The 10003-nt window shown below is 53.4% G+C and overlaps 1 protein-coding gene across 1 annotated transcript in view; it reads right to left on the bottom strand.

Annotated features, from left to right (window-relative positions):
• Nucleotides 1–2213: 2213 nt before the first annotated feature.
• IGFBP4 (insulin like growth factor binding protein 4) overlaps nt 2214–10003 on the bottom strand; it is a gene marked incomplete at its 5' end in the record, with an annotated part of 12813 nt that continues 5023 nt past the window's right edge. The window contains 3 exons of the mRNA XM_021717528.1: nt 2214–2671; nt 4872–5006; nt 6253–6410. Of these exons, the coding sequence (XP_021573203.1) occupies nt 2537–2671; nt 4872–5006; nt 6253–6410 (428 nt within the window). The remainder of the gene's footprint in view (nt 2672–4871; nt 5007–6252; nt 6411–10003) is intronic.

Genomic DNA, 10003 nt, shown 5'->3' with positions numbered 1-10003 from the left:
ACCCAGACTCACACATCACACATCGCATGTCCCATAAGAGCCACACTCACTCGCGCTTCAGGTATCACCAGGCTCTAGTCACGCACACGCATGCACACACACGCACCCCACAAATACACATAAAGCACAAAGGCACCCCTCGGACTGTGCATGCAGCGACTTCCAAGCAGACCCTGCTTTCTTTGGCGGCCCATGAAAGAGAAGGGGCCTCCTACCCCCACTGCCAAGGGTTTGGCGCAAGGCTGGAGCATTGGGAAGGGGGGGACTGAACAAGATGCTTTAGAGAAAGAGATACTTTCGCTAAACTTGGCTTAGAGACCTAAAACTTAATCTTCAGGCCACACCACCCCCACCCCAACAGGCCTTGGCGTGGGCCCCAGAAGAAGGGGGATCTCTGTGAAGAGTGGCCGGGCCGAGGGAGCAGTCCTCAGCACCACTTTGTTCTTTATCTCCTGCTGCTGGCAGCGGCTGCGGTGTCTCCGGGAGACCAGATGACTGCAGGCTGCCGCTGCTGGGGCAGAGCTAGAGAGATGGGGTCACAGCCCCAGACCCAAGATGCACGCAGCACAGGTGCCAAGGAAGTCGGGGGCGATGACATCAGAAGCCTGGGGGCGCCTCTGGAACTTGGGCATAGGCTGAGGATACGAGACACAGCTAGGCAGGAGGGAGCCCCCTCAGGCTGCCGGTGACTTCCAGGAGGCAGGACCCCCACCCGCGAGAGAGCTCAGCATCCCCCCATACACGGCAGAGGTGTGGGAGGGAGGGGCGTTGGGGGATGGCCGAGAATCCAGACACCATGTGAGAATCCATGTGAATCCACGTGAGCACCAATTCTGAAGGGGACTGGCAGCGAGTGACCATGGCAAAGTCAACAGTGCCCCCAGCTCCCAACCCCACAGAATCAGAACCTCAGCACAACCCCCCAGCCAGAAATCTAGGCAGTCAGAGCTGTGGAATGTGCTGGAGAGTTTACCACCTTCCTCAGCTGCAGGGCAGTGTCCCTGCCCACTCCCCCGCCCATGAATAAATCAGATCCAGATGCAAACCCGATCTGCCTGATGCCCCAGGAAATACCCCAGCTCCAAACCCCAGCAGATCCCAGAAACAGCTTGGCCCAGCAGGCCTGTCCTTTGTTACTCCCTCCTTCCAGAAGTCACTGTTTGCCCACAGGAATCTGAGTACAGACAGCCTGGACTTTGAAGACAGGGAGTCCCCCAGGAAGAGGCTTCGAGGAAGAGGAGGGTGGACTGTCTGTCCTTCTGCAGTCCATTGGCAGACATGCAGACAGGTCTGGGGACCACACAGGGCCCACCTCCCAAAGTCTCTCCACCCCTGGGGCATCCCTGCGTCTAACTGTAAATAAATCAACCAAACACAATCATCTGAACATTTTTGGTTTTGTTCTGTTTTGTTAAAAAAAAAACAACAAAAAACAAAAGAAAAGACATCAGGGCCAACTGGTAGATCCCTCAGTCTCCTTCCAACCAGTCAAGCCAGAAAATGCCCAGGGGAGTAGGGAGGGTGGAGAGGGCAGTGGAGGGGAAGAAGACATGGGGAGGGAGGCAGAGAGCCACTGGAAGGAGGGCATCATTCTGGTGATGCCACAGCTGTGACCATACGTGGGGCAGGGCACAGGCCCCTAGGCGAGTCCCTCATCCCCCTGCCCGTGGGTCCCCTCCTCCGCCAGGCACATTCAGTCCACTCTTGCATTCTTTCTTCCCATCCTGACTGCTCCAAGAAACAGGCCCACCTCTCTAGCCCTCTGTCCCCAGGGCCCTCCTCTCACCCTCTCCCTCCCCTACAGCTGACACGCAACCAAGCAGGTGGCACAACACCCAGACCCCAAGGTGGGCTGGTCTCTGCAGGCCCTTCCCCACAGGGGAACTGGGGAAGAGAGAAAGAGAAGCCCAGCGAGCGCTGGCTTTGGGAACAGGCCAGGGTCTCGTGACAATTGAGCCATCTGCTACCCTTGCTGCCCCCCTCCCCCAGGCTGACTCTCTAGATCAAGGGGAAGGTCAGTGATCAAGGAACAGGTCTCTCTTCTCCTCTGACTCTGGGAATGAGATTCTTCTTCTCCCACAAGCTTGAGCTCACCTTATAGGAGTGTCCCACATGCCAAGGTCAGAGAAAGTCAGAATAAGAGCTCCCAAGGCTGAAAACTAGAGCTGGCACAGAGTATGTGGTCAGTAAATGTTTTTAGATGGCTGGATGGATGGATGGATGGATGGATGGATGGATGGATGCATGAATGAATGAATTAGAGTGAATGCATTCAGGATCGATTTGAAAACACACAAGGGCTCCCCAGTGCCACTCTCAGACCACTTGGACTATCTAAGCCCAAAGAGAACACCCCAGGCTCTGGCTCACCCTAAGGGCACATCCATGCCCATAAACATACACACACACACACACATACGCACACACCCCAAGGGTTCTGGACCAGGATTCAGACCCAAACTCCACTCCAGGTCAGCTCTGAAACCTCCAGAGCACAGGGTAGCAGGGGGACTGAACCCCCTGCCCGCCGACCGGGTCACTCTCTGAAGCTGTCGGCCAGTTGGTGGCAGTCCAGCTCCCCCTTCGGTTCTAGGCCCCCTGGAAGCTTCACCCCAGTCTTCCGGTCCACACACCAGCACTTGCCACGCTGCCCATCCAGGGCCGGGTGACACTGCCAAGAGAAAGGCGTGATGGGTCAGTTCCCAGGCAGGATAAGAGATCCCAGGCGGCCCACCCCAGCTCCAGCCCAGCCTCCAAGTCAGACAGTTGCTGCTCCAAGGTGGACTCTCAGAGCCAAGGCTCTTCTTTGAGCAGGAGTCCTCAGAGCTCACTGGAGCAGGCCGAACTTGGCCAAGCGGGAAAGGCCCAGGGAGTTTCGGAAGGCAGGGCCCCAGTGAGACGGCCCTGGGATTCCAAAGAAGCACAGGGGCTGTGAAAGGCCGAGCTCGGGTTGGGGTCGCTTCAGAGCGAGTTCCGACTGGGTCGGGGCTTCAGGAATGGGATTACGGTTAAGAGCAGGATCCAAGCAGGGATTAAGGTAAGGTCAGGATAAGAGTTGCAGTTGGATTCGGAACGATGACTGAAACTTGAGTTGGATGAGGGTTGGAGCCCAGGTCAGGAACAGAATCAGGATAAAGATCAAACTCCAGGTCAGCACAACTAAGTCAGGCCGAAGTCTGGGTCAGAATTAGGTAGTGCGGGTTTGGGGAACAAAAGCCTATTTCAGAGTCAGAATTGCAGCCAGAGTGAAGGTTGACTCAGGGGTCAGGATTGTTCTGGGAATAAAGGGCCAAGTGTGAGAACCTCCACCGAGATAAAAATTGGGAGAAGAAAACAAAATTATTCAACACAAAAAGTGAACCCCGTATAAACTATTAGACTCCAGTTAATAATAATGTACTAGTATTGGTTCATTAGTTATAACAAATGTCCCACACTAACGTAAGATATTAACAATAGAGGAAATTGGGGCAGGGAACCAATTAGGAAAACTCTGTACTCCCTGCTCAGTTTCTCTGTAAACCTAAAACTGCTCTGAAAAACAAAGCCTATTAATTGTTTTTAAATTAGGAGACTGTGTGTGGTGGCTCATGCCTATAATCCCAGCACTTTGAGAGGCTGAGGTGGGAGGATTGCTTGAGTCCAGGAGTTCAAGACCAGACGGGGCAACATAGTGAGACCTCATCTCTACCAAAAAAAAAAAAAAAAAATCAAAAAAATTAACCAAGTGTGGTGGTGCATGCCTATAATCCCATCTGAGATGGAAGTATCTCCTGAATCCAGGAGGCCGAGGCTGTGGTGAGCCGTGATTGTGTCACTGCACTCCAGCCTGGGCAACATAGAGAGGCCCTGACTCAATACGTAAATAAATAAACAAATAGGAGAAAGAGTTTTAAAAATTGGGCCAAGAATAACACTGTGTTAAGATAAAGGCTAGAGACAGGCTGGGCACTGGTTCTGGGGAGCCCTCTCTGGCCCTCTCTGCCCATACTCTGCTCATGCCATCCTGGGGTGTGCAGACATGGGGGCCGGCTCTGTCCGCTGACCAAGTGGCAACTCACATTGTGGATTTGTCTACAGCACACAGAGTGGGAGAATGGATGTGTCTACACCCTTAAAGGGCCAGAAAAGGAGATTGAGGCCAAGGTTCCCCAGGCCACACCAGGCACGAGGTGCCTGAGCCTGCCCAGACCTGCCACCCTTCTGATGGGCCATAGATGGGCTGAGCAGGCCAACCCTTCTGAACGTCCCAGGCTCCAAGGGGAAGGGAATATGGAGGTTTCAGTCTCTGTGTCTTCTCTGCCTTCCCCTCTTCTTCCTCTGTTTCCACCCAGAGTGCCTGTCTCCAGCCCTTGGATCTGGCTCCGCCTCCTTCCTTGCTGTATCCCAGGTGGTTTTGCTGCCCAGCATGTAGGGAGGTGTGGGCTGAGGCTCCTTCCCAACTCCTTACGGGCCTTTATTCCCAGATGAAACCTCAGACGTTGGGTGACAGGAAGAACTTCTCATGGGCATAGAGCAGGGTAAGTAAGAGAGGGCTGGGAGCCAGAGGGTTGCAGAGGTGCCAGGTGTACCCCACAGATGGTGAACCCAGAGCTGAGAGAAACCCCGGGGTAGGGAGGCAGTGTCGACCACTGACTCATTCTGCGACTTTGGGCCAGCCTGGGCCCTTTGACTCTTTTCTGGGTCTCAGTCGCCCCATCGCTGAAATGAGTGAGGTTCTGAGGCTGAGTAGGGTTGAGTGAGGACCCAAGGGGTTAGGTTTGGTTGGGGAGTTTCCTCTTCCTGAAGTCCCATCCTGGACCGTCCAGTAGAGAGGCCAGAAAAGCCCCAGAGCTGAGGCCAGGGCCGGAGGGTGGGAGATGAAGACCCACCTGCTTGGGGTGGAAGTTGCCATTGCGGTCGCAGTTGGGGATGGGGATGATATAGAGGTCCTCGTGGGTGCGGCTCTGAGAGGCGGCCAGTCGCTCCAGGGCCCGGTGCAGCTCGCTCTGGCAGGAGCCCTGGGGCTGGGAGATAGGAGGACAAATTTCTCAGCAGAAGGGAAAGAGGCAGAAGGGCTGGGCCTCAGTCAGAGCTCAGTGGGGGCTGAGGTCCCTGAAAGGAAGATCAAGGCCTGGGAGCTGGGCAGGACCCAGGGAGGCAGGGGACATGGAGGGGGGTTCTCAAGCCAAAGAGCTTCGTGAAGTGAGGGGATCTCATAGGGAACAGGGCTGTGGGAACCTACAGAGAAGGCCAGGGATGGGCGATTTCTAAACAGGAGAGAAAGATGAAATCATTCAGTTAACAATTTGCAAGACCCAGGCAGGAATTCATCAGAACCACCCACCAGAAAGGACATTAGACCGGGTGCAGTGGCTCACGCCTGTAATCCCAGCACTTTGGGAGGTTGAGGCAGGAGGACCGCTTAAGTCCAGGAGTTGAGACCAGCCTGGGCAACATAGCAAGTTCTATCTCTACAAAAAATCAAAAAATTAGCCAAGTGTGTTGGCACACGCTGGTAGTCCCAGTTACTCAGGAGGCTGAGGCAAAAGTATTGCCTGAGCCCAGGAGGTCGAGGCTACAGTGAGCCATGATTGTGCCCTTGCTCTCCAGCCTGGCCAACAGAGTGAGACCCCCACTAAATAAAAAAGGACGGCTGGGCTCGGTGGCTCAGCCTGTAATCCCGCGCCTTGGGAGGCTGAGGTGAGTGAATTGCCTGAGCCTGTGGGTTCGAGACCCGCCCCGCCTGGGCTACTTAGGCGAGACCTCATCTCTACAATAAAAATCAAAAAAATTAGCCGGGCGTGGTAGCGCACGCCTGTAGTTCCAGCTACTTGGAAGGCTGAGGGGGAAGGATTACCAGAGCCCAGCAGGTCAAGGATGCCGTGGCCGGGAGCGGCCACTGCACTCCAGTCTGGGTGACAGAGTGAGACTCCAACTCAAAAAAAAAATAAAAATAAAAAATAAAAAAGGACATTAGCCAGACCCTGGAGCAGGGGCCCCAAGGTCCCCTGCCATGGCTAGCATTAACCCTTTAGTTACTAAGAAAGTCTGGCGTGGGGAATCCAAGAAAGGCCAAGAAACCCCAAGGAGAGGAAGAAGGACTCTCTCTGGGTCCTGATGACACTTCTAGGTGCATCTTGCACACAGTAGGCGTCCAAAGAATGTTTACTGAATGAACACGGTCCACATCTGGTGGTGGTGGTATGTGTGTGTGCACACGCATGTGTGTGTGTCCATGCACATGCACATCTGTGGGCCAGAGGTCCTCACCACAGGCCGGGCATCCTCCCGGGGTGTCCCGATGACCTTCATCTTGCCTCCACTGATGCTCCGGTCTCGCATCTTGGCATAGTGCTTCTGCATGCACCTGCGGTCATGGGCACTGCAGGGGCTGAAGCTGTTGTTGGGGTGGTCACCCTCATCCTTGTCTGTGGTCGGGCCAAGATGGGGAGAGGTGAGCACCGGGAAAGGACAGAACATCACACTAGTCCAGCTCTCCCCGCCGTGCCCTCCCCCTTCCTCCTCCTCCTTCCGGGGAACTCTCCCACCTGGCACTGGAGAAGAGATCAAGGGGCAGGGGGGCGGGCAGAAACAAAAGCAGCCCCTCATCTCCTCCTCGCCCCCTGGGTCCCCTCATGAGAATATTCCTCTTGAAGTCCTTGACTTGTCCCTCACCCCACCCAGGCCAGCTCTCAGATGAGTCACCAGCTGCGGCTGCCCAGATGGCAGGAGGATCCCCTGGGCCCTGCGGGGAGGTCTGAGGCGGGTAAGAGGGCGGGGCCTACCAGATCCTGTCCTCCCTCCATTCAGCTCCTCCCACCATCCCCCTCTCCGTCTGCTTGCTCTTCCTGTCTCCTTTCCTGCTCTTTTCAGCATCTGGCTGAGCCAGCCAGGGGGTCCCTTGGGCTGTTGACTCTGCTGACCCTCTTCCAAATGGTCAGAATCAGAGTTTCCATGAGTGATGAGAAAGCTGGCCCAGAAGGCTGTCCCCATTGGCTGGGTGGGAGACAAAAAGCGGGAGTTAGTGTGTATGCCTGCATGAGAGAGAGAGAGAGAGAGAGAGAGAGAGAGAGAGAGAGAGAGTGTGTGTGTGTGTGTGTGTGTGTGTGTGTGTGTGTGTGTGTGCAAAACACACCCTGTGTGGCCCCAGGACCAAGAGAACAGTCTCACACATTCCTCAGTCCCCCACCTGAAGTCTTCCATCCTTAGGCTACAGACCCCATCCAGAGTCCATGTGTGTTGCCCAGACCAGGGCACTGGACCCCTAAAGATGGAAGTGGTGAGGCCGGAACTTTCCCTCTGTGGGACCTCCCAAGGGATCTATCTGAGCTCAAGAAAAACCCTAACCTAGGCTGAGCACAATGGCTCATGCTTGTAATCTCAGCACTTTGGGAGGCTGAGGCAGGAGGATCCCTTGGGTCCAGAAGTTCAAGGCTGCAGTGAGCTATGATCGTGCCACTACATTCCAACCTGGGTGACAGAGTGAAACCCTGTCTCCGAAAAAAATGAAGGAAAAGAAAAACCCCATCCACAAGTCCCAGAATTATAACCACTACTCTTCCTTCCAAGCAGTCAAAACTGGAATACAGGGCTGAGCTGGAGAAAGAGGCTGGAAGACTTCTCTGCAGACCAGAACCACCTCCAGAATGCTCGGGCTTGGCAGCGTGCGGCAGGCCTGAGTGCAAAGCTCCTGCCAGCATTCCAGATGTTGGCAGCCAGACAGGAGGTTGCATCTGGTTTGCGTCAGGGTTTTTTTTTTCCTGAGGAGTTAGCAGGTTCCTCCATGCATGGCAGCAGTCCCAGAGCTGTCTCTGGGTCAAATGGTATTTTTCTGCCTAGCCAAAGCTGGGGGTTGGTTCTCTTTTCATTCTCCTCGCTGGGGGGATGTGGAGGGAAGTATGTAGATGAAAGAAACCAGGCAAGGAGGAATCTAGACCCACAGAAAGGCATCGTCAACATTCTGCACCAAACGTTATTAATAAAATTCACCAAGGATGGAAGAAGAGTTTGTCCTGGGTGGAGGGCTGGCTTAGAAAGAAGAATCAAAGGGAAGGAATAAACAGAACAGACAGATAGACTCCATCCTTTTGCACATTTAACATCCCAAGAAGGGCAGTCCAGAGAAGACTCCAGTCCCACACCAGGCTCCCGAGAGTCAACCAAAGAGAAGACATTATATATAGCAAGATCTCCCAGCCAGTGTAGGCATCAAAAGAAGAGGCAGATAGGCCAGGTACGGTGGCACATGCCTGTAATCCCAACACTTTGGGAGGCAGAGACTGGAGAATTGCTTAAGCCCAGGAGTTCGAGACCAGACTGGGGCAACATAGTGAGACCTTGTTTCTACAAAAAATTAAAAATTAACCAGGCATGGTGGCACACACCTGTAGTCCCAGCTACTCAGGAGGCCGAGGCAGAAAGATCGCCTGAGCCCAGGAGGTCAAGGCTGTAGTGAGCCATGCTTGTGCCACTGCATTCCAGCCTGGGTGACAGACTGAGACCTTGACTCAAAAGAAGAAGAAGAAGAAGAAAAATTTCAAGAGACCAGGATTGTACCAAGAGGATCATAAGTTGGACTCTTCACTTAGAAACCAGATAAAGATCTGGCATCAGGCCCGTCCTTGGAGACACTCCCAAGGAACCTATCTGGTCAAAGAGACACAGGCTGGTCAGTGATCCCTCCCTGGTCAAAGAGACCCAGGCTGGTCAGTGACTCTTCCCTTCCTGTCCCCACATTGCACAAAGCCATGAGGCTTATGAATGGAGTCACAGGGTTTCAGGAGTATAGGCTGGAGCTGGGGAGTGGATAGAAAGAGGAAATGGAAGACCTAAAAGAATTAGAACCAAATATGAGATGGACAAAGACTGAGCTGAGATGCAAACAAAGACCCCACCATTTTATCTGGGTAAGGCTGGAGGGACTCACTGAGACTTGTTTGCCACAGTCCAGGACACTAACTAGAGGACACCCTTCCAATCTGGAAAGGCTTTGTGTTTCCTGAGTTCACTTTCTTTCAATGACGATAAAGGAACGGACTCTTGTTTTGGTAAATGGGCAGGATGTTCTTAGGTTCAAGGAGTTCAAGGAGCAAGGAAGAGTCTTCTGAAGAAAGGGGCTGCCTCTGGAGGTAGTGAGCTCCCCCACCCTGGAGGTATACAGCATTAGAGTGGGGTAGTGGCCTCAACTGTCTAGAGAGTCATGGAGTAGAAGCTTGACTATAACCATGCTGTTCAGCATTGAGTCTCTGTGAGTTGAAGTTCATATACAAATAACCCTCAGGGAGATCAGCCTGGGCAATATAGTGAGACCTTGTTTCTATAAAAAATTAAAAATTAACTGGGCATGGTGGCACATGCCTGTAGTCCCAGTTACTCAGGAGGCTGAGGCAGAAAGATCGCCTGAGCCCAGGAGGTCGAGGCTGCAGTGAGCCATGCTTGTGCCACCGCATTCCAGCCTGTGTGATAGACTGAGAGCTTGACTCAAAAAAAGAAAAAAAAAAGAAGAAGAAGAAAAATTTCAGGAGACCAGGTGTGTTTGGGAGGTAGATTTGCGATTCCCCAGTCCCAGTCTCTGTGTGTGTGTGTGTGTGTGTGTGTGTGTGTGTGTGTGTGTGTGTGTAGATATGGATTTGCTCTCTGTGTCTGTGTCCCCATGACAGCAGGCAAGGAGCTCCATTAAGGAGGACCTTTGGATAGCTCATTGAAACCAAGGGTTGCATGGACGTAGGGTGAGCCCTGAGGCATGTTTGTGTGTTGGTGGGGCCTCTTGTCACACAGAGGTGTTACCTGGGAAAAGCTTAGCTGGCAGCCATCTTTGCCCCCCCTTGTTGGCTTCTCCACGGAGTTCACTTTCTTTCAATGACAATACTTATCCCTAGTTCATGTCTACACTTAGAGGTGAACCCACCAGACAGGGGGAGTAGCTCCTTGCCTGCTCTCGTAGGGACACAGACACAGAGAGCAAATCCATATCTATACACACACACACACACACACACACACACACACACACACACACACA

This window comes from Carlito syrichta, unplaced genomic scaffold (assembly GCF_000164805.1).
Source record: "Carlito syrichta isolate Samal-C Ts95f unplaced genomic scaffold, Tarsius_syrichta-2.0.1 Scaffold109655, whole genome shotgun sequence".
Taxonomy (NCBI): Eukaryota; Metazoa; Chordata; class Mammalia; order Primates; family Tarsiidae; genus Carlito; species Carlito syrichta.
The sequence above is the reverse complement of the archived record's forward strand: the minus strand, read 5'-3'. Positions and strand labels throughout refer to the sequence as shown.